Source organism: Rhincodon typus, chromosome 36, assembly GCF_021869965.1.
Source record: "Rhincodon typus isolate 14 chromosome 36, sRhiTyp1.1, whole genome shotgun sequence".
NCBI classification, from domain to species: Eukaryota; Metazoa; Chordata; class Chondrichthyes; order Orectolobiformes; family Rhincodontidae; genus Rhincodon; species Rhincodon typus.
Window position 1 is genome coordinate 4,350,694 of NC_063367.1, and position 25,352 is coordinate 4,376,045.

At 40.2% G+C, this 25,352-nt stretch overlaps 1 protein-coding gene across 9 annotated transcripts in view; it reads left to right on the forward strand.

Annotated features, from left to right (window-relative positions):
• Positions 1-25,352, forward strand: part of sin3aa (SIN3 transcription regulator family member Aa) — a 121,469-nt gene that overhangs the window by 49,616 nt on the left and 46,501 nt on the right. For all 9 annotated transcript variants that reach the window (XM_048617003.1, XM_048617005.1, XM_048617002.1 and 6 more), the window contains 10 exons: positions 4,674-4,853; positions 7,935-8,041; positions 9,923-10,202; positions 13,884-14,135; positions 14,677-14,829; positions 15,483-15,641; positions 17,572-17,661; positions 21,717-21,835; positions 23,257-23,467; positions 23,986-24,102. In XM_048617003.1, coding sequence (XP_048472960.1) covers positions 4,674-4,853; positions 7,935-8,041; positions 9,923-10,202; positions 13,884-14,135; positions 14,677-14,829; positions 15,483-15,641; positions 17,572-17,661; positions 21,717-21,835; positions 23,257-23,467; positions 23,986-24,102 — 1,668 coding nt within the window. The remainder of the gene's footprint in view (positions 1-4,673; positions 4,854-7,934; positions 8,042-9,922; positions 10,203-13,883; positions 14,136-14,676; positions 14,830-15,482; positions 15,642-17,571; positions 17,662-21,716; positions 21,836-23,256; positions 23,468-23,985; positions 24,103-25,352) is intronic.

Genomic DNA, 25,352 nt, shown 5'->3' on the forward strand with positions numbered 1-25,352 from the left:
TTATTTCACACTTCCAATATCTGCAGTACTTTCACTGTCAGAGTAAGTGGCTAGCTATTTAAGACTGAGTTGAGGAGAAATTTCTTCATTCCTAGGATTACGAATCTTTACTGCAGAGAGTGTGGATGTTTGACCATTTGACTCTATTTATACCAGAGGTCAAAAGAGTTTTGGTTACTAGATAATTCAGCAATGTGGAATAGTAAGGAAAGTTAGAGTTGATGTAGAAGATCAACCATGATCTTAAAATTTGATGGCAGATCGGACTTGAAATGCCACTGGCCTAGAACAGCTCCTGATTCTCATTTTAATATAAAATGTTAATATAAGATGATACTTCTAACTTCATAGGTTTGATTATACTGTGCCACTCTTTTCTGGTAGAGGCTCTTTTTTTCCCCCCCCATATTTGTGTGTGTGTGTGTGTGTGTGTGTGTGTGTGCGTGCGTGCGTGCGCGCGTGCGTGTGTGTGCCTGTCAAAATTAGCATAATTGGCCCACAGATTTATGAGGCTAGATCAGACTGAGTCATGCAATGAAGACAAGTGTGCCAAACACCTTATTTACCACCTTTTATACCTGTGATGCAGCTTTCAAGGAACAATGCACCTGTACTTCTCGGTCTCTGTTCGACCACGCTCCCCAGGGCCCTATCAATAACTGTGTTAAGTCTTGCCCTTGTTTGTCTTACCAAAATGCAACTTCTCACATTTACCTAAATTAAACTCCATCTGCCACTCCTCAGCCTATTGGCCCAATTGAACAAAATCCCTTTGTACTCTGGTCCCGGAATAGGAAAGGTTTAGATGGATATGAGCCAAATGGGGAGGCGATGGCCTAGTGGTATTATTGGTGGAGTGTTAATCCAGAGAGCGAGATAATGTTGTGGGGAGCTGAGTTTGAATCCTGCCATGGCAGATGGTGGAATTTGAATTCAACAAATATCTGGAATTAAGAGCCTAATGATGACTGTGAATCCATTGTCAATTGTTGGAAAAACCTATCTGGTTCATTAATGCCCTTTAGGGAGGGAAACTACCATCCTTACCTGATCTGGCCTGTATTGACTCCAGACCCACAACAATGTGGTTGACTCTTAATGGCCCTCTGGGCAATAAATTCTGCCTAGCCAGCAACATCCTCATCTCATGAATGAATAAAGGGAAAAAAATACAGGCAAGTGGGAATAGTTTAGTTTGGGAAACCTGGTCAGCATAGACGAGTTGGACCAAACGGTCTATTTCTGTGCTCTAAGATTCCATGACTCTGTGTAGGAATTGTTATTTTCCACTTTTATAGTGTGGATGCACATTGCTTCTTGTATGGTACCCCCCAGGTGGCATGGCCAACATTAGGAACTTGCAGTTTGGAGAACTGTGAATTCAAGGCTTGGAAACAGCATTTGGATGTTCAGTCTTCACACTGTGCTTGCTGCATGCACTCCATGTGTCATTTTCAATCAAAATTTCTGTAATGCTGCCTTTCCTACCTGTGTGATCCGTTCGAAGGTGATTTGCAGTTGAAGTGTATGCTTTCACAATGCTGATGATGCCTAAGAAGTGCATGTTAAAACAATAATTCCACTTATTTCAAAACAAGTCTGTAGGTCAAGTTTGGTTCAGAATCAATATTCCACCGGAATAAGCCTGTATTTAATCAGGCTTGTGTTGTGCAAGTCAAAGGGAATGCAGAATACATGCTACGACCACATGCGCCACCACCTAAAGATGGATTTAAACTTGAACATCCCTGTCTTTGCGATGTGGCTGATCCTTTCCCTCCCAACCTTTCAACCCAGAAGGAAATGTAGTAGATCATTGGAACGTGGTGACTTCCTAGGTTCAGGGTGGAAATCATTCTTTGGGTTGGGAAAATCGTAAGCTAAGTCATTCTGGACCTCTTTGTAACTGTTAACATTGATCTGTGAGCAGGTTAGCTTCCTGAATCTTTCATGTGGGAAGCAAGTGATAGTAGAATACTTGAGAAGGTACAAAAGATTATTTGCTAATAATATGCATTCTACTTGAGCAGAAATATTAAGTTTTCCAAAGCAAAGCAGAGATGTATTAAAATAACAACAAAGGCAATATTTCGCTTTAGTAGTCCCTCAAAATGAGGATGATGCTTGTCCATGGCATAAACCAGCTTCTGAAATCTTTTTAACATGAGTGGATGCTATTGCACTACAGCTACCACACAGTTCTAACTAACTAAGAAACCCTCTCTGCCTCTCAACTGCCTGTCATAGACATATTGGAAGAATTTTCAGATTGACGGTCAACCTGTTTAGTTGCATTTTGACACAATTCCTGCAGCCATCAAGTCCTGAGATGGAACTTGATCCAAGAACTACTGGCTTTGAGGTAGAGATGTTACCCACTGAACCACAAAATCTCCCATTAAGGCAGTGAAATATTCAGTTACAATGCTCACAGTAAGCAAAGGGCTATGTTGTTCTATCAGGAAGTTTATGTAAAATACAATGTAATACTCTTACAAAGCATAGGTATTTGTTCCCAGCTAGGCCCAATTCATAAGTAAATACTGGGTGTTTTATTGAAAACTTAGTTGTTATTCACCCGGCAGGTAGACCATAAGATCATAAGAAATAGGAGCAGAATTAGGCATTTGGCCCATTAAGTCTGCTCAACCATTTGATCATGGCTGATATATTTCTCAATCCCATTGTCCTGTCTTCTCCATGTAATCTTTAATCCCCTTTCTAATCAATAAGCTATCTATCTCTGTCTTAAATACACTCAATGATTTTGTCACAGAAGGCTGTGGAGACCATGAGTCCCACAGATTCATCACCCCTCATTTCAGTTCTAAATGCTTATCCCTTCACTCTGAGGCTACACCCTCAGGTCCCGGTCTTTCCTACTCATGGAAAAATTTTCTCCACGTCCATTCTATCCAGACCTCACTGTATTCTGTATGTTTCAATGAGATATTTCCCCCTCACCCTTCTAAACTTCGAGTACAGACTCCTCAACCACTCCTCTTATGACAAGCCCTTCATCCCCAGGATCGTTCTTGTAAATGTCCTCTGGATCCCCTCCAAGGCCAGCACATTCTTCCTTAGATATGGCCAATCCTGTTCGCAATACTCCAAATGCAGTCTGACCAAAGTTATACAACCTCAGCAGCATACCCTTGTTCTATATTCTAGCCCTCTCAAAATGAATGCTAACATTGCATTTGCCTTTCTAACTGCCAAGTGAACTTGCATGGTAACCTTAACAGACTTCTGAACTGGAACTCCCAAGTCCCTTTGTGCTTTAGTTTTCTGTAGCCTTTCATAAATTAGAAAGCGGTCTGCACCTCCATCTTCCTACCAAAGTGCATAACCTCTCCCCTTTCTCCCATTATATTCCATCTATCACTTCTTTGACGACTTTCCTAGCCTTCCAAATCCTTCTGCAGCCTCCCCACCTCCTCAAAACTAACTGTCCACCCACATATCTTTGCCATCTGCAAACTGAACAACAATGCCCTCACCTCCTTCATTGAGATCGTTAATGTATAATGTGAATAGTTGTGGTCCCAACACTGACCCTTGCTGAGCTGCGCTAGTCACCAGCTTCCATCCTGAAAAAAGACCCTTTTATCCTGACTCTCTGCCTTCTGCCACTCAGCCAATGCTTCATCCATGCCAGTACCTCACTCCTAACACTATGGGCTCTTATTGAACAGCCTCCTGTGTGGCACTTTGTTAGAGACCTTCTGAAAATCCAAATAGATCATGATCACTGGTTGTCCTTCGTCTGACTTGCGCGTTATCTCTTCAAAGAACTCTAACAGATTTTTCAGGCATGATCTCCCTTGATGAAGCTGTGCTGACATAGCCCTGTTTTACCATGTGCTTCCAAGTCTCTAGATTCTCATCCTTAACAATTGATTCTGAAATCTTACCAACAAGTGCATTGACTTTGTTTTTTTCTTGGATGGCCTGATTAAAAGCCTGAAAATTTTTGTGCCCAATATCTTGTAATTCCGGAAAGGTTTTCTGTATATGTTTCCTATTTCAAGTTGTGGCTCAGAAATTGGCATCAGGTGGTGTGAGATTTCTGAATTGTGATGTAGGAGATGTCTTAGTGCACTAGTAGATCTCCTACGATGTTGCTCATGGGGAAGTGGAAGAGGCTGTGTCTCAGAACAATGCTGTAGTCTTTTGCTGGAAGTTGTCACAGGAAATAAAATAGAGGAGTCTTCTTTCCGCTTATGCACCCTCATCCTGATTGCATTCACATAGAACAGTACAGTACAGGAACAGGCCCTTCGGCCCATCATGTCTGTGCCGACCATGATACCATTCAAAGCCAATCCCATCTTCTTGCACATGATCCATATCTGTCTATTCCCTGCCTGTTCATGTGTCTGTTTCAATGCCTCTTAAATGTTCTTATTGTATTTCTCTACTCTTCCTACTATTGTTCTTCAATCTAAAAGCTAATATATTTGCTGGATATGGTTATTAAGAAAATAACAATGGTTATTAAGAAAAATATGGTATTAGGAGGCAGGATTTACAATGCGAGCCATGGACTCAAATATTGATTAAGTTCCCTTTTCAGGGCACAGACATTTCACATTTTCTCAATTGACGAATGCGAAGGTTTAGTCATTGACTTGTGGTATCAGTGTGTCAGTCACCACCTTTTCCTGCTGCAGGTTTCAGCTATGCCTCAGAGCTCTGGCAGTCACAGCCATACTCCAGCTGTACACAGTGGGCACCATCACACTGCATCAGTTCAGCCTCACGGACAGCAGGTGGTACCTCAGAGCCATGCCCATCCTCCAGGAGCACCAGCCACACCGGTCCAAGGTCAGCAGCAATTCCAGAGGCTAAAGGTGAGTTCTTGTTATCGTAACAGGCATAGGATTTTTTTAAAATCTGATTTATCTTTAAATTTATACTTGTCATCCAAAATTTGAAATAAAGAAAATAAATTTTTCCCCTGTAATTTGCAGCTGTAGATGCACCCCTTTAGAAATAATGTCCATAGTTTTTATTTTCTCTCTGCCTAACTTAATTGCACTCATCTGTCATTTGTACTTACTTGCAGTGAAGCGAGCCATTTGTGTCTGCCTGTCACAGGCTAAGAGGTCAAAAACACATTAATGAGTTTTTACTCCAGTTCAAAAGGACTGTTAACGTTAAAAAATTTGGAAATTTATTCTGCCTGTAAAATAAGCCTTGAATACCAGTATAGGTAATGCATATGAGAAGGACATAACATGTCTATAACATAATGAGTTAGTTATTAGATAGCAAACATTTCACATCATCATTTAAAAGAACAAAGGAAGAGTTAGGAGTTTTTTAATGGAGATAATTGACACTTGACATTGGATATTGGGAATATTAGTATTTAGAAAAGTCATGTAAAAGGGTTGAAATGGATGGTTCCTTCAGAGAATGGGGAAAATGGGCTGAATGGCCTTTGTTTCTGCCATTAGATTCTGTTAAAGAAATCAGATGATGGTTTAAGCCATAGAAATGAAGAGAAAACAATTTGATAACATTATCTGAAATTCTGACTTTGTGATAATATGTTGATGGAGATTATAGGTACAGATTAATTCTGCTTTTGTTCAACCCTAAGTTACTATCACGATGGTTAATAATTTTTGAACTAGTAACTTATAGAACTGTTAGCTTTTGTATCACTGCATGCTGTATGTTCTTTTAAATATAATGATATTGTAACATTATATCTACAACATTGTAACCTCAATACAATATCCTGAATTATTCTAAGGCTTGTTACATTAGTTGGTCTTAAAATTTGTGGCTACGCCCATGATATGTCAACCTCATATTGTACCAGAACTTGTGATACTCTGCTTTCATATGGTGAGGTTTTTTTTTGTAAAAGTTGATTTAAGGAATTTTAAGAAGAAGTGAGGGACCTCATTTTATTTTCCGATATCCTCTTGTGTGTGAGGATTTCTTGTGTGCAAGCCTCTCTGGTGTGTCTAATCTGCAGAATCTGCATATTTTTGAGTTTATTGCCTTGGACTGTTTTTGCAGATTTTAAATTGGTACAGAATCCCCATCAATTTTGTTTGTGCTTTTCCGTTTGATTTTTAGCATACATTACAGAAGGGATTATACTTCAATAGTGATTCATTTATTATAAAGTGCCTGAGAATCCAGTAAAATTTAAGGTTTTCTTTATCCTCTTATCTTTCTTTTCTTTTTAGTCTTTTGCACTTTCTTCTTTCACCCATTGTTCTTTCTTTCACACCTTCCGTTACACTCTTCACATTCTTTTACACTCCCACTTCAAGTTTAATCAGAGGAATGTGGGAGCAATATGAAACCGCGTAACTTGGTACAGCAGACGTATTAGAAAGTGATCCTGTGAAAATGTAACCAGATGCCCGATGATGAGGTATCTGTTACACTTCACCATCATTACAACGTAATCCATTGTAGCACAGTCTGTTGTGTACCCTGACTGCCCACAGAGTCTGTCCACTATCTACAAGGCACAAGTCGGGATATGATGGAATACTCCTCAATTACCTGGATGAGTGTATCTCCAACAACACTGAAGATGCTTGACACCATTCAGGACAAGACAACTCACTTGATTGGCACCATGTCCACAGGCATTCCCTCCACCACCAACATTCCGTTACAGCAGTGTGTACCATCTACAAGATGCACTGCAGAAATTAACCAAGGATCCTTAGACAGCACCTTCCAAACCCACAGCCACTTCAATCTAGAAGGACAAGGGCAGCAGATATGTGGGAGCACCATCCCTGCAAGTTCCCCTCCAAGCCACTCACCATCCTGACTTAGAAATATAGCACAGTTCCTTCACTGTCGCTTTGACAAAATCCTGGAATTTCCATCCGAATGACATTGTGGGTCTTTCTACAGAACGTGACTGCAGCAGTTCAAGAAGACAGCTCACCACCACCTTCTGAAGAGTAACTAGGAATGGGCAGTAAATGCTGGCCAGCCAGTGATGCAAGTGCCCCATGAGAGAAAAATACCAACCTAGTGTAACAGTCATTCTTTTTTTATGACTCTACAGTATGCCTTTCTGACATTGTCATGTAGCATTTGTAGTGCAGATAAAATTCATTCATGGGTTGTAGGCGATGCTGGCTGGGCCAACGTTTATAGCCCATCCCTAGTTCCCCTTAGGGTGGTGGTGAGCTGCCTTCTTGAATTTTTCTTGGTCCAGCATTTATTGCCCATCCTTAGTTCCCCTGAAGTTGATGGTGAGCTGCTTTCTTAAACTGCATTGGTTGTAGACAGATCCACAATGCCATTAGAGAGACAGAGTTCCAGTGCAGCGCATTAAGATTTAATCTTTCATTCCTGGTTGAAATGTTGCTTTTGCCATACTGGTATTGCTGTCCCTGACCATATTGTATAATAGTGTTGTTGTGTTGCTATGCAATGTTATAAAAGCAGTTGCATCACTTGCCATGTGTTATTCTACCATGCTGTGCTGCCCAAAAGCCTGAGTACCATTGCTAACGTAGAGTGTACATTTGACATTTAAGAACAATATGGTATACTGTATTTCTTTCAATGACTGGAATGGTAATTGGTAATTCCACTTGACCATACTCCACGAGGTACCATAGGCACCTCTCTCTCTGTCAGAGAGCAGAAACTAATGAGACACTTTAATGAGACAAGACAAGGAGGTGACCTTTCATGAATTACCACATTTGGTGTTGGGATTGAACCCGTACTGTTGGTATCATGTTTCATCACACTATACCCATCTTGCCAACTGAGCTAACTGACCCCAGCGTTGCCGTGTATGAATACCATGATTTTGAATAGATTGCTCTCCAAGATATTATCGCCAATCAGCCTTTTCACTGTAGTTTTAACTTATTGTCCCAAAAATAATGATGTATCAAACTGTGACCCTATTTTGTTTTCTCTCCTGGCAGGTTGAAGATGCTTTGTCCTATCTTGACCAGGTGAAGTTACAGTTTGGAAACCAACCTCAGGTTTACAATGATTTTCTGGACATTATGAAGGAATTCAAGTCACAGAGGTAAGTGCATGAAGATTCCTTTTCCTTGCCTGCTCCAGCTTGATGAGCATGTAATCTGAACATTTGCTTCAGAGAAATATTCTAACCACTAAGTCAATGAATGCAAGAACCCTAAGGAGGCATTACAGCACAGAGGGAGCAATTCAGCCTGTTGAATAAATGCTTGCAAACTTTAGATCAATCTTGCAGCCAGCTCTATGCTTGTAACTTTACACTTTTAGTTCCCTCAAATGTTCTTACAATAATCGATTGTCCCGGTTTACCATTCCCAAAGGCAGCAAGTTTGATAAGTACTTCTTGAAATGAAAGAGTCATGTTAAATTTGAAACATTAACTCTGTTTCTGTCTGTCTCCACAGATGTTGCCAGATCCGCTGAATTTCTCTAGCACTTTCTGTTTACATTTGCCATGGCTGATTTTTATCACTTTTAGAATTCCTGCTGACACTGACCCTCCAATTCCATGAACCTTAATTTTGTTAACTTATATAGCCTGTTGGCCTTTGAAACATAGTCAAACACTTCTTAAAATTCATATAGACAACATTCACTACATTCTTGTAATAAACCTTCTCTGGTACTTCCTCAAACAATTCAATTTGTTTAGTCAAATATGTTTTGTCTTTTGCACATCTGTGTTAACTTTTTTTTTTGTTCATGGGTGTTGCTGGCTGAGCCAACTTGCACTGTCTATCCATTTTGCCCTGAGAAGGTCATGATGTGCTGCTTCTTGAATTGCAGCCAAATGTTTGAGTCTGGAAGACCGTGGCAGACTTTAGAACTTCTGCCTCTAATTTTTTTCTTAAATTTAACCTGTGTGTCCATATATTTTGAGCTGAAAAGAATATTATTGCTCAGGACAGTCCAACTCTTCCCCCAAGTGGAAGAAGCCTTGGCTTTCATATTTAATCTCAAAAAAAAAGAAAATCCTGCCAAGTGTATTTGGTCTGGTTTATGTTTTGAAGAATTCACTGCAGCATACACCCTCTTATTTTATCATACTCTCTTACCTGCCTTATCTGTAAAGGCCATGTGTGGGGTGGGATGGGGTTGTGTATGACTGCAGGATCGGCCATTTCCACTCTTGGGAGTCTTCCATGGGCCACAGAATGCCTGATCAGGAGAACCTCACCTCAACATATCCATCCTATCCTGAATTCTGTCTGCCCAACAACATAGTAACAGTGAAAGAAACTTTAAGTTAGACGCTGAATGCAAAACTTAATTGAACTTCAGAAAGAAATCAACCCTTAATAAAAAAAATTTACCAACTAATTAGTTAACTTTCAAGTTCAATTAACTTTATTATACAGACATTTTTGAAGTCTACAAGAAGAGGAAGCGTGGGACTAATTGAGTAACCCTTTCAAAGTAAAAACTGAAAGAACTGCCAATGCTGTAAATCAGGAACAAAAACAAAGTTGCTGGAAAAGCTCAGCAGGTCTGGCAGTTCTGAGGAAGGGTCACCAGACCCAAAACGTTAACTCTGTTCTTTTTCTTCACAGATGCTGCCAGGCCTGCTGAGCTTTTCCAGCAACTTTGTTTTTAACCCTTTCAAAGTGCTGGTACCAGCATTAAGGATAGAATATCTTCATTCTGTGCTGTTAAATTTGTCAATTCTAACCACTACAGCCAATTTTGTGCACAGAAAAGTCTAGCAAACACAATGGGAGTATGTGACTAATTAAGACAGAGTTGAGAATGCAGTTGCGTAAAGTTTGTAGGAATGATGATGAACTCATTAATGAGTGACGCCAGTGGCAATATTTCAGGTTTAGTGAAGATGTGCAGATAGTAAACACAATGATTGATTTTGATAGGTTGAAGTTGCAGAGTTCCTCAGGGTTTTGAATTTTAATCCCCTTTTCTTAAAATGTTGCAGCATTGATACTCCTGGAGTGATCAGCCGGGTTTCCCAGCTCTTCAAAGGGCATCCTGACCTCATCATGGGCTTCAACACCTTCCTGCCTCCAGGCTACAAAATTGAGGTACAGACAAATGACTTAGTGAATGTGACGACGCCAGGGCAAGTTCATCAAATCACACCTCAGCATGCTGCCCAGCCGCAGCCCCAGCAACAACATCAGCAGCAACCCCAGCAACATGCTGCCCCTGCCCCAGCACAGCCAGCACCACAACCACCTCCTGCCAAAATTCCAAAGGTGAGCATCTGTAAAATGATACTACAAGTTTCCTGGCATTCTCAGAATTGTGTGATCTGATTCACTTTTAACTACTGTCAGGTTTTTATGACTTGCAGGTCAGGCAAGAGGTTTCTTCCTTGTTCCTTTTTTATGTAAACCTGTACACGCCAATATCACAATGCCATCTCTTTGTATCACTATAAGCTTACTTTTGAATTTTCTTCTTCGATTGCCATTCTTTACCTTGGCGGGTAAACCTTTGAGTTGTGAGTAGTATCTTCACTTTGATGTCCGCATTGGTTTTAGAGAGTTGAATAGATGCGCCATGAGCCAAGATGCCCTCTGTCAGGTTTTGTGTAGTGCTATGCAGTGTAAAAGGGTCACCATCTAAAAGTTGCTGAAACCAGGCAGGAAAGGTTGTCATAGCCAACATTACGAAAACTAACTTGACAAAACATGACTGATTCATTAGTGGTGAAATCTTACCAATGTACTTAGAAGACATAGCCTCACAACAGGTACTGATACACTATTGTAGTTGCATTCGAAGGGTTTATTCACTGGTACAGTTTTTTCAGTGGGCACTAGATTATTACTTGAATAACTTCAGAAATATCACTAAATTGACCAAGTACCTTTCTCTCAGACATAATAACTTGCCAGCTTGAAACGACAGCATCTTGTTTGGGAAAGCTGTTGCACATCTCTTTATGGCCACCTAGAATGTGCCATTGAATCTAGTGCATCTGCCGACTAATAATTGAGAAAATAGTTTTCCACTTCATGAACGCTTTTGTTTTTTTCTTACCTTGCTGATGGTCAAAAGAAAAGTATCACCAAGGTGGGGCCGATATCTCATTGAAATTTGCAGAATACTGGGAGGCCTTGATAGAGTGGGCATGGAGAAGACATTTCCACTGGTAGGAGAGACTGAACCTGAGGGCACAGCATGAGACAACCCTTTAGAACTGAGATGAGCTGGAATTTCTTCAGCAGTTGATGGTGAATCTGCGGGACTCATTGCTGCAGAAGGCTGTGGAGGCTGAGACATTAGGTGTACTTAAGACAGAGGTGCATAAGTTCTAAATTAGAAGGGGGATCAAGAGTTACAGGAAAATGGGGTTGAGAAACATAACAGCCATTATCAAATGGCAGAGCATATTGAATGAGCTGAATGGACTAATTCTCTTTGTATATCTTATGATCTTATCATGGATAACTAGGTAATCAGCAATTAGTTAACAGTGAACTTGGTGTTAAAAGTCTAACAACACTTGCCGTGTTCCTGCAAATAAATCTGCACAGTGAAGTTACGATTTTAACTTCCAGTGTGCCACATAAAAGGCTGTAGAAATTCGTCACTGTAGCTTGTTGATGTGGACGTTTCCCTTCATCTAAAACATGCCTTGTTGCTGAATATTATTTGACATAACACTCATTTTTGTTTTCAACAACTTATATAGAGCCTTTAACAAAATAAATCACACAAAGGTGCTTTCTACCACTGCTTATAAAGCAAATTAGACAAAAGCCATAAACGACTATATTACTACTGATGGACATTAGCTTGGTAAGAGGGATTACTTTGCAGGAACGTTTTAAAAGGAGACGTAGGTAATTGAGAAGTTTAAGGATGGAATTTCGGACCTTAGAATATAAATGTGCATCAGGTTAAAATGACATATACAAGAAGCCAGACTTAGAACAGTGCAGGAATCTTAATGGATTGTGGGTTTGGAGGAGATTATGGAAATGGGGAGGGTTGAAGCCATTGAGGGTTTTTTGAAAATGCACAAGAATTTTTAAAATCAAGGCATCAAATGTGGGGGTGTGGGGATGGGGCATGGTGGTGGTGGCATGACGTTGCGTGGTGGCATGACGTTGCATGGTGGCTCACAGGCTAGCACTGCTGTCTCAGCACCATGGATCCGGATGTCTGTTTGTAGAGTTTGCATGTTCTCCCTGTGTCTGCGTGGGTTTCCTCCGGGTGCTCTGGTTTCCTCCCACAGTCCAAAGATGTGCAGCTTAGGTGGATTGGCCATGCTAAATTGCCCGTAGTGTCCAGGGATGTCCAGGACTACAAGGATAGCTAAGGAGGTAGCTCTGGGTGAGATGCACTTTGGAGGGTTGGTGTGGACTCGATGGGCCAAATGACCTGCTTCCACACTGGATTCTACAATTCTAAGATATTTTTTATTGGGTATCAGCTTGTGGGTCAGCACGAGAGTGATAGATGAACAAGACTGGATGTGAGTCAACATACTGTCTGCAAAGTTTTGAATGGCCTTGAGTTTACAGATGGTAGAGGTGGGAATATATGGAAATAGAAAAGTAAACAGGTAGCAAACATATAAATGAGTATTCCAGCAGCAGATGATCTGAGGCAAAACAAATTTAGGCAATGTTATGGAGTTGGCTATAAATATTGTTTATGATAGGATAGATATGTTCTGAAAATCATCTTTGACATCAAGGATGCGAACGGTCTAGTTTAGTCTCAGACAGTTGCCAGGGAGAAATATGGAGTAGATATGAGGGAAGCAATATTGTCCGCCTTCCCAACATTTAATTTGAAGAAACTTCTACTCACCCACCACAGCATGTTGGATAACCAGCCTAATAATTTAGCAACAGCACAAAAATCAAAAGGGGCAATGGTGAGGAATGTCTGTCTGGCTTTCATCAACATGCATGTAAACTAATATTGTGATGTTGCTAAGGAGCAGCATGTAGTGAGAAAGAGCAAGGAGCCCAGGATAATCATTGCACAACACCAGAGGTATCGGTACAGGAACAAGATTAGAAGCCATTGTATGTTATAATTTGGCAATTAGATGTATGGACAGAGGAATTGAAAGTGTGCAGTCAGGTTGAGGAAGGAGAGTTTATTTTTGTTATAGTCATGTAGGATGTCATTTGTAACTTGGTTAAGAGCAATTTTTGTACTGAGGCAGGAGAGATGGGCATGGATTTGGGAGGCAGCAGCACATTCAACGATGCTGCACAAGAAGGACAAGCTGTAAATAGTGTGGTGCTTTGGAAGGTTGGAGGTTCAATGGTTAGTTGAGGAAAAGATGTTGACAGCAGATTTTTTTTTAAAAAGGGGCATATTACCTGAAGAAATAAAATGTTTAATATTAACATCAATGATAGATAGGTTGACATCTACTGAGCAGAGTGATTGCAATGATAATTCACTTTGGTAGTTTTCATCTTTTCTGTCTTTTAAGAAAACAGGTATTCAAAACTGTACTTTTCTTTTTGTTAATTTATTTTTCCAGTATTTGCTTGCTAGTAATAGTGGCCATTATACTGTAGTCTCTTGTTAAATGGTGATTTGAATATTGTTCACCATTCTAATTGGATCAATTGATGCTAGCTTTCATTTACACAAGTTGTGGAACTCTTTCCAAGAGGTGAACTCCGATGTGCAAAGTATAAAGAATATGCACTTTATTTAAACTAGTAATGGAGTGCAGTATTTGGAAAGTGCACTGAGTGACATCAATGGGGAACCTCTTCTGCACATGCTACCTTGTTTGCCATCTAAATTTGAATTTTCACCACTAATCTCGTACCAATTTCCAGTCCAGATCAAAAACAGGATTAGAAATTTTCATTTATGGGAATGAATTAATTAACTACCTTTTCAGAATAGTTTTTGCAAATCTACATAGTTCACTTTTCTTTTGGTTGTAGCCGCTACAGTCACAGACTCATACTCCAACCAGCCAGCCAAATGCGTCACTGGCTCCATATGCCTCCCCTCGGTCACCTCCAGTGCAACCCCACACGCCAGTTACCAGCGCTCATGCTGCTACACCGCCCATGCAGAACAACCAGCCTGTGGAGTTCAACCATGCCATTAATTATGTCAACAAGATCAAAAACCGTTTCCAGGGACAGCCTGATATCTACAAGGCCTTTCTGGAGATCCTGCACACCTACCAGGTAAACAAATGCATAGCATTCATATTTCTCCCCTGACTCTCATACAAACAGCAATGGAAAACGTTTTAGCATCACTTGTTAGCAATCTTTGTTTGATCCTTTCCCTTTCTATTTTTGTCATTTCCTCCTTTTCAATTGTATTGGTATGACTAACTGACTCCTTCTCTTGTTAAGCTTTCATATCCTTCAGACGAGTAAGAAACAAGAGTACTTACTTTATCACTTGTAACAGTATGACCGGGTGTAAATAGGTGTCTTTGGTTGGAAGTAGCTTTTACTGCACTGCAGGTGGATGGACTGCTTCTCTGGAACAGTCTTTAACTTCTAAATGAATGCAGCCACGAGGGTGTATTATTGGATCATCCATGTAACAGTATTGCTTGGGAAGAGGGGTGGTGGTGGTGGAAGGTATTTTCTGGCTTGTTGCCAACTGGGCAATTAAGGTAATCCAGTTTTTTTTTGTGAGTTCCCTTTCTTTGCCACTTGCTAATGAAGGACTGTACTTTATGTAAGATGCTATGCAATATTTTTTCTGTTATAGAAGGAACAGCGGAATGCAAAAGAAGCTGGTGGGAACTACACACCAGCACTGACTGAGCAGGAGGTATATGCCCAGGTAGCAAGGCTCTTTAAAAACCAAGAAGACCTTCTTTCAGAATTTGGACAGTTCTTGCCTGATGCCAATAGCTCTGTTGTAAGTAATTCATATTACGTATTCTTTGATGGGAAGTGTTGATGTCCCTGGAATAGACACACTCTGTTCACAATCTGCGGCGTTTCTCTTTTCGTCTGGTTGAATTTGAGCTGTGTCCAGTAATACAAAAATACAAACTGCTATATTTCTTTACCAATATTTTCAAAGTCATTGATAATTGGAGCTGGGAATATTAATAGAAGTTAATTTATGACGACATCTTTTCGGAAGGAAAGAGGCAGTTTAAACCATGGAACACTTGGTGGAAATACTTTGTAATGCCTTGGAAGAAGTATAGATCATTCTCAGTAAAAGAATAATTTATAATTATAATTTATTTTGGCCCTGGATTTGAATGCTTCTTTCCCCTCCTAGGCTACATGAGGTGTAGCTTCCAGAATCCCAATTCTTGTACTTGCATTTCTGTATAAGTTGATGACAATTTTTGGTTGCCTTTTCCTGATAGGAGAGATCTTTTCCTCTCCTGGGCTCTCCTAGGATATGATCTGCGTAATTGATGCTGCTCCTTGCTGTTTCCTCAGTGTGGTAGTCTAGATAAGCATGCATCTACACCCTTCAGTTGTTTAATTTTTCTAGGTTATAACATTTAACCTTAGAACTGAACTGATTGAAAGGTGTTTTCTGCACTGTAGCTGCTGAGCAAGACAACAGCAGAGAAAGCTGATTCTGTTAGGAATGATCATGGTGGCACAGTGAAGAAGCCTCAGCTGAACAATAACAAGCAAAGAAGCAATCAGAATGGTTGTCAGATCCGTCGTCACCCAGGCACAGGAACCACACCACCCGTCAAAGTAAGTACAGAGTAACTGTTATGTGACTAAACAAGAGCCTGAACTCCAGATTAGGTAGTTCTGTGAAGAATTTTTTTTCTATTGTACACAGCATCACATTCTAATGCAGAAATTGTAAAAGTCCAGGGACAACAGCGTGCATTTACATTGTGCTTTTAAAGATAACAAACATTTCACAGGATTTCACAAAGACATGATTGAAAGAATACTGATTCAAAGGTTTTGATGTTGAGAAATGTTTGGTGTAGTAACAGTGAGTTTCTCTGAGATGCATCTGCATGATTTTTGAAGAGAATAGAATGCATTGTTTGCTAAATGTGCTTTTGATGTCTTATGGTAAATTGATACGATGCAGTTTAGTAGCACTCCTGTGGTCTTTCTTATGATAAATCCATTGATAGCCTGTTGAATAATTACAGGTGCATTACATTGTACATTATTCTACTGTACTACTAAAGTGTTTTTAACTTCAGTCCTTGTAAAGGAAGCATATCTGAGAATTTAGTGGGCTGCTTAGACATGTACCAAGAGGTCCGGGATCCCACACAAACCTGCATATTCTTGATAGTTTGTCTTGCTCAAGCAGCAGGCAATAATAGAGTTTTGATGTTTTAATTTAGGAAGTATCCATTTAATGAGGCTGTAGCACTACGAACATGCTTTTCCAAATTTCAGAAATTGGAAGTCCAGGAAATACAATAGAGCAAGTAGATAAGTAAGAAGTAAAAACCTGAATAGAACTGATTGACTGGATTGGCAGATTTGGCCCATGGGAAGTGTTTTATGGCCATAAAATTGAATTGTTGTATATTAGTGTGTCCTTCAACCCAGTTTAAAGGTGAATAGCTATTGATAACAAGTTTGTGGATTGGCAAATGTTTGTAAATTCTTGGAGCCAGGTTAGACATAAAATGACCATCATTAGTATGTGTGTCAGATTCATTAATGACAAATTTGGTTTACATTGTAAATATAAATGACTGGATAATCAAGATGTCCTTTTAAAACCCCTTGATTTGTTTCCTCTGATAGCAAAGAAGCTCGGGTTATAAGTGTTATACTTACGTTTAGGCTGCTGCAAAAACACTTTAAATTGATATTTTTCATGTGGTCATTCTGAGAAATCAGCAAAATTTATTAGTTCTACATATAGAATTCCTAAAATGTGGAAGCAGGCCATTCGGCCCATCAAGTCCATATCAACCCTCTGAAAAGCATCCCACCCCCTACAATTCCCACCCTAGACGCTATGGGCAATTTAGCATAGTCAATCCATCTGACCTGCACATCTTTGGATTGTGGGAGGAAACCAGAGCACCTGGAGGAAACTAACGCAGACACGGGGAGAACATGCAAACTCGACATAGACAGTCACCCAAGGCTGGAATCAAACCCGGGTCCCTGGTGCTGTGAGGCAGCAGTGCTAACCACTGAAAGCAGCTAAATTATTTGAGAACTTGATGGAAGAGCAGGTAAAATATGGACTTGTGACCACAGTTCCACTCACCAGGCTCCTGATCTTCGGTGAACTGTTTAGGCTGCCTCATTGTTGGCTAGTCAGAGACTGGGGATAAGGAACTACAATAATGTGATTATTACATTGCTGAAATTTCAGCATGTTTAGCTCAGGTAGCTGGACAGCTGGGTTGATGCCAACAGCGTGGGTTCAATTCCTGCAACAGTTGAGATGACCATGAACCTTGCCCATCGCCTGAGGTGTGATAATCCTCAGGTTAAGCCACCACTAGTTGTCTCTCCCTAATGGGAAAGCAGCCATATGGTTGGTAGGACTATGGCAACTTGACTAGAATATTCATTTTGAACTGTTGCAACATGCTGTACATGCTCTGCTCTTTACAATTGTTCAGAAGGATCTCCTAAATTAAACACAAGTTATTGGTGACCACAACTTTTTTCTTTTTATTTGTAGAAGAAACCAAAAATGTTGGCATTAAAAGACCAGTCCTTGGCTGAAGTCAGTAAGCATGGAGCTGGAACAGAAACTTTATTCTTTGATAAGGTAAGTGAGATTGATTTGAAATCAATGTGCTGAAATAATTTGTTGGTAGCCTCTTCGAAAAATTTTTTCTCATAGCGGATTGATGTGGTACTATCGCAGTTATGTTTCTGGACTAATAATCTAGAGGATGGCTCAGAGACATGGGTTCAGATCTCTGATACAACACAAATGTTTAAAATCTCGGATGTATTCAATCAAAGCTGCATTCTCTGAAGATGCTTATTACACACAGACTGTTGGATTACGGACAACACTTGAAGGAAACGGCCCTTAAATGGAGTTCTGTAGTATTTTTAAAAGTACGCCTGGTTTTCTTACAATCCCCAAAAGATTGATTTGCTGTTTCTCCTACTTAGAGTCACAGAGGTATACAGCATGGAAACAGACCCTTTGGCCCAACCCGTCAGTGCTGACCAGATATCTTAAACCGATCTAGTCCCATTTGCCAGCATTTGGCCCATATCCCTCTAAACCCTTCTTAGTCATGTACCAATCAGCCTTTTAAATGTTATCATTGTACGCCCCCTTCCACAACCACCACCACCACTACCCCCTCTGATAGCCTTTTTCATACACACATCAACCTCTGTGTGAAAAAAATGCCCCCATGTCCCTTTGAAAATCTTTCCCCTCTCACGTTAAACCTATGTCCTCTAGTTTTGGACTCCCCTACCCTGGGGAAAAGACCATGGCTATTCACCCTATCTATGCCCCTCATGATTTTATAAGCCTCTATAAGGTCACCCCTCAGCCTTTGATGTTCTAGGAAAAATAGCCCAAACCTATTCAGCCTCTCCCATACCTCAAACCCTCCAATCCCGGCAACATTCTTATAAATCTTTTCTGAACCCTTTCAAGTTTAACAACATCTTTCCTATAGTAGGAAGACCACAATTGTCAATGAGCTATCAAAGCAGAAAAGCTGGAAATATTCAGCAGATCAGGCAGCATCTGGGGAAAGAGACAGAGTTAATGGGCAGAACCTCATTACTTCTTTTCAGGAATGCCTGCTGAACCACAAGCCAGTCAGGCAGTGGTAAGGCCACTGGTGGGCCTTTCTTATTATCAAGACCTTGAGTGTGAAAGTTGTACCCACAGAGAGCTGCTAGCCAATCTACTGCCAGAAGGACAGGCAGCAGAGTCCCAGCATTGCAAAGTGACTTGCAGCAGTGATAAACTGGCTGGTTCGGTGGATTGGCAGTGCTAAATTGCCCATAGTGTCCAGGGATGTGCAGGTTAGGTGGATTAGCCATGGGCAATGCAGGGTTATAGTGTTTGGGGCGGGGTGGGGCGGCAGTGTTTGGGTGGGATGCTGTTCGGAGGGGCATGGTATAGACTTGGTAGACTGAATGGCCTGCTTCCACACACACAACTATATGGCACTGGAACAGGCCCTTCGGCCCACACTGTAGGAATTCTATGATTCTATGTGTGGTCTTGGATGTTGTGCACATGGCAACAAGCCAATCTGCAGCTGAGTTAATCCCAGCCACAGTGGGAGGAAGCCCTTCAGTGACTCTTAATTGACTGCTTAAGGGCCTCCATTTTTGGCAGGAGAGAGAGGTTGATTTTGAGCCTTCTCACCCAGACCCTAATTGTAATTAAAACTTAATGAAGGCAGAAAGTTGAAAGGATTCAGGTACAATCAGTTCTGATATAACATGATAATTCATTTTCGTGCAATCTTGCGCAATAAGAAAATAGTGCAATAGCCACACCATTTGAACTAATGGGGCCGGAATTGCGTTATAGCAAGTACAGGTAAGGAAAGTTCACATTCTACAAATAGCGGTCCAAACTCTTCAATCTCATTTAAAGCCAATTTGTGTTAAAGAAACATGCGTTTTCGTAGAACCGACTGTACGATATCTCACTTAATTACATATTCTTATCTCCAAATGTGCCATCTGGGAGAGCTGAAGATTCAGCCCTCTGTTCCACTTCGTACCAGAGCTGGAAAAAGTTTGAGATGTTATAGGCTTTAAACAAGTACAGAGGCAGAGAACCAGGAAGGAGCATGGAACACCAGTGATGGTTTAAGATTGAATGGAAAGCAGGAAACATTAGGGATGATAGGAAACAGAGATGATGATTGCAAGGTAAAAAGGATGGTTGTGTGACAAGTGAAGAAACAAGATGCTGACACTTAGAGTTCACCTGGATCTATGTCAGTAACCTCCCACACACCTGGTCATGGGTGATACTGACTATGTTCTGAAATTGTGGGCTCTTGTGGCACAGTGTTGGTGTCCTTGCCTCTGAGCCAGGAGGACTGGGTTCAAGTCAAACCTGTTTCCTGAGATGTATAATGCATCTGTGAACAGGTTGATGAGAAAATATGTATGATAAGAAATTATTGCCCTCGATACAGAAGAGAAATACTGTGGACACGGGAAATCCGAAATAAAAACAGCCAAGAGCCGGAAACACACGGCAGGTCAGGCATTGTTTGTGGAGAGATAAACACAGTCAACGTTTCTGTTCAGTGACCTGTGATACTCATTTCTCTCCATTGCTGAATTTGATACTGAAGATTATAATCTGCCCAATCAAAAGGTGAGGTGCTGTTTCTCAAACTGCATTTTGCTTTATTACAATATGCAGGAGGTTGAGGTTAGAGTGGATGTGTCCCAGAAAATTAGAGTAACAGGCAACTGGAAGCGTAATGCTTATGAACAGACTAGACACGTTCCCGTGACGGAGGTACATTGGTTTGTGCAGGTCTGAGATACCTTCAGGGCCTGATGACCTGTGTTTAAGACTGATTATTACGGAATCAATCAGAATGGGGCTGATCATCACTCAAGTGAATAAGAGTGATATCAGTGGCCTGACTGCTGGATAAATCGTTTTTTCAAAATCTTCTCAATGACTAAGAATTTAATTTCTGCACTAAAAGGTTTCCTTTTGAAAAGAAAAGTTGTGTTTGGTGAAGGTGCAGATACAGATACTGACCTTTCCACCCATGTGTGATTACGGTTTCTGTATTAGTTATGTAGGCAAACCTACCTTGATATCATTGTCATTTTAATATTTCCAGAACGGACGCTGGCTGCCCACAGACACTCAGTGTGGATGGAGACAGACTCTCTGTGGGAGTCAACCAGTGGCATCTGCTGTTTGATTCCACACATTGCAGTGAAATATTATAGTTGGCCCAGCATCTATTTTCAGACTCATTACTGAGACTGATCTATCCCAAGCTATTCTAAGTTTAAAAGAGGCTGATGTAATGACTGAGATGCAATCATTTTATTGTGCAGATTTGGCATGAAGGAGATGCATTGGAAAAGAAAAAAGGAATTAGTTGTGTGGCACTTTTCATGTCCCTCGGACATTTCAAGGCACTTTTCAGAACATACTCAATTGGCTATAGAGTAGTCATTGTTGTAACGTAGGAAACACCACAGCTAATTTGTGCTCAGTAAATTCCCACAAACAGCAATGTAATAGTGACCAGATAATTTCTTTGTAGGCATGTTGATTGAGGGATAAATATTAGCTAGTTCACCAAGGACGGCTGTCCTACTCCTCTTCAAAAATTCAAGGGAGTTTTTTCTATTTGCCTGAACATACAGTATGGCCCTCAGTCTAGTACCTTATCCAAATGATGGCATGTCTGACTGTGCAGCATGCTCTCAACACTGCATTGGAGTTGGAGCTTCAATTTTTATGTTCAAGTTCTAGAGTGAGAATGCTGTGGTCAGAACGACATTTGGGTGGAAATGCATAAATAAGGGATTTAGGGTACTTGGGATTTACATTTTGATTGCTCCACAAGGTATTTCTATTGAAAATGAAGGGACATACAGTTTATGAAATGTACTTTTCCATATTTCATAACAAATCAAGTCACTTCCACCACTTTGGAGTTTGCAAGAATGTTGGTAGACTTTCACTGATTGGGTATGATATAAAGATCCCAGCAATCCTGATCCATGGGCTGAATGAGATTTAAATGTACACACAAACGTACACCGCCAACCCCCAAAAATAGCTCTACAGTATGAAGGAAAGAATAACATGGTCAAATATTCTTTATTATCTGGTTTTAGGTCCGAAAAGCTTTGCGGAGCACAGAAGCTTATGAGAACTTCCTACGCTGCCTTGTCATTTTTAACCAGGAGGTCATCTCTCGTGCAGAGCTGGTCCAGCTTGTATTTCCTTTCTTGGGGTAAGCAGACACTGAAGAAGGGTTCTGTATTCTGGTTAGAGTATTTAAACCGTGAAAGAGCTCAACAGCCCTCATTACTTTATTGCAGCACTTTTATTGTGTGTGCTATGATTCGGTGTATTTGCCTGATTCACAGATTCCATGTTGACAACTTCCAGACAATAACAATGTAATACAGGAAGCAGGAATGTTAGAAGCTAAATAGGAAAATTGGCATTGCATTATAAAGCAAGTAAACAGTTGTCATTTTCAAAAACTGAACAGCCATCAAAATTTGCATCGTGTTTGTTACTGTTTTGGGAAGTGTTTTTTTTTTGTTTGGTAACTTGCTGCCAAAAAACGTTGTATGAGAGCTTTGTTTGATGACACAGCCAGATTTGCATATTGGTATTATCTTTTACTTTAATGGTCCGAGGTCACAAGCTTGAAGTAAGGGGACTGGCAGGTCCTTTCAAGAGGCTGGTGAGGAGATGCTGTTTAGAATTACTAGGTTAATGTACCAGCATCATTTTAAATATTAATATGGTCTTATTGCATCAGATTGTAAATATTTGTGGATAACGATGCACAATTTCAAATTGGGGATTTCTAATCATACACATTGTGCTTGCCCAGTAGCCTCTATAATGCTGTGCAAGCAAAATTTTAAAAGTTGTGGCTTTTTAAAACTGGTTACTCTCAGTTGGAGTAAGCAATCTGAGTTGGTTGTGGTTAGAGCAAAAATTACTTGTTTTAACTCAGAAGTAATGTAATTTCATTAGTGCATTTTCACAGGGGAAGAAATGTCTGCAAAGTAAATTTTAAACACCTGTCCTTGTGTTTTTTTGGCTTCAATTAACAATCACCAGTATTTGGGGTAGGCTGTCTTTAACTTACTGCTGATTTGCAAGCTGTTTAATTTGGACAAACCATAATTTTCCCTGCCTGGTCCAACGGTGTTTTCATCAATGAGTGGCTACTCTGTGAGTCCTATAAAAACAATAGTTCACTTAAAGAAAGGGGCAATGTACTCGGATATAGCATAATGGATTGGTTTGGAGGCTTATAAACAAAAGAAAATAATAAAATCTACAGAATAATTGTTTCTAAATATTATAGTTTTTTGTTTGCCTGTTGATTTACCTACAGCCTTAGATTTATGCAGTCTATATTGTGAAACTTGTAAGAGTTTAGTCACGCTTGTGAATGTACCAGACACAACTATTAGAGCTATATTTTAGCACATACTTAAACCTGTGCAATTCAGAACAGTGGGAGATGGGTTTGAGCTAGAGAACCTCCACTGTGTCTATATCCCTACTGAGGAATAAGGGAAATGTTGAAGGGTAAGTCATCTTGTTGGCTGGATTGAGAAGTTGACTATTAATCCAGAAGGATGACAAATTGAATTTACTACTTGAATTCTGTATGTTTTCTTGCAGAAAGTTTCCTGAGCTCTTTGTCTGGTTTAAGAATTTCTTGGGTTATAAAGAATCTGCCCATATTGAGGCATTTCCTAAAGAAAGAGCTACGGAGGGCATTGCAATGGAAATTGATTATGCTTCTTGTAAACGTCTTGGTTCAAGTTATCGAGCATTGCCCAAAAGTTTCCAACAGCCCAAGTGCACAGGCAGAACTCCTCTTTGTAAAGAGGTAAGGACGTTTGCATGAAATTAGTCCACGGATGTTAAATTCTGACATGCCTGAATGTGTCTTCCACTGTCTTAGCCAAATTGGAGACTAACTTTGAGGCTGATGCTGTCTGGAGTGGGTGAATTGGAGGCTAGGTCCTCTTCAGTTTAAGAATTGGTAGTGTAAAATATTACTTCCCTTCCAGATAACTTTATTGCCCTAATGTTTCCCACTGAAGGCCACTAAGTGGTAAGTTATTGTACATATCTAGTCACTGAAATAATATTATGTTGAAAGGTGATGGTTAGCATTTCATTCTCCACACAATTTGTAAAATAATCATGTTAACTCAAACAAAGTGAGAGATAGAAGCTCATGATTCAGTCTGTTTTATCAGTTATAATTTTCACGATTTATATTGGGCAAAGACACTGCCAAGTTTATATGTGGACATTGTTGAATCATTAAGTCTTTGTGGATAGATTTTGCTTTCTTAGCTCTTTGTTGCTTTGTAATCATTGCTGGTACTTTCACTGCAGGTTCTAAATGATACATGGGTGTCCTTCCCTTCCTGGTCTGAAGACTCTACCTTTGTCAGCTCAAAGAAAACACAGTATGAAGAGCACATTTACAGGTGTGAAGATGAGAGGTTTGAGGTAAGCAGACTTTGTTTTAGTCAAGAACATACTTCTCATAAAATTTTGTAAAACTGTATTCCACAGTAGTACAAATTGGACATTACTGCAAGTGCTCACCTCTGAATCTGCATATTTACATAGAGTCCTAGAGATATACAGCATGGAAACAGATCCTTTGGTCCAACTCATCCATGCCAACCTGATATTCTGAATAAATCTAGCCCCATTTGCCAGTATTTGGCCAATGTCCCTCTTAAACCCTTCCTATTCATATACCCATCTAATAGCCTATTAAATATTGTAATTATTACCAGACTCCATTCAGTGCATGCACCGCCCTCTGTGTGAAAAAGTTGCCCCTTAGATCCCTTTTAAATCTTTTCCCCCCTCCCCTTAAACCTATGCTGCCTAGTTTTGGACTCACCCACCTATGGGAAAACGTCTTGTCTATTTACCATCCAAGCCCCTCATGATTTTATAAACCTCTATAAGGTCACCCCTCCGTCTCCGAAGCTCCAGGGAAAATAGCCCCAGTCTATTCAGCCTCTCCCTATAGCTCAAACCCTCCAAACCTGGCAACAACCTTGTAAATCTTTTCTGTACCCTTTCAAGTTTCACAACATCCTTTCTATAGCAGGAACAAGTCTCTCAAGATCTGACTGGTGAGCAACTGCTGTAAAGCTTTACAGGTTTTGCACTTTATGGATTGGGTCCATTTGCTTTCTAGACTGAGGCTTTGACATAACAAAATAACATCCAAGATAGCAACAGAAAACCGAATAAAGTCTGAGAAATGTTGCAGATCTGCTGTCACTTGTTAACTAGAAATTGGTGTCCTGACTTGCCTCTTGGACAACTAACTTCTTGTGCAGTCAACTTTGACTCTTCCTTTGGCCTGAGCTGATCAGTCATTTAAAGGCTAGTAACATGTCTGTGCCAATACATCTGTTTCTGTTTCTTCAGTTAGAATCAAATAGTGGATAAATGGCTGAAGATCACTTACTTTTGCCTGAGTTCAGGAACACATGCTGCACTTAATTTATCACTTGAAATCGGAGGATTTGGTTAACAGCGTAAGAAATGGGACTAAGTTTTCAAAGGACCAGGCCTTACTGGGCTCTTAAGCCTATGCTGATATTCATTTACACTATGGCTAATCTTTAACATTAATTCCTGTTTCCTGCCTGACAACTTTATTCCTTGATTTGCCCTAGAGTCCAAAACTTTATTGATGTCAGCTGTGAAAATACTCAGCATAAATTGACTGA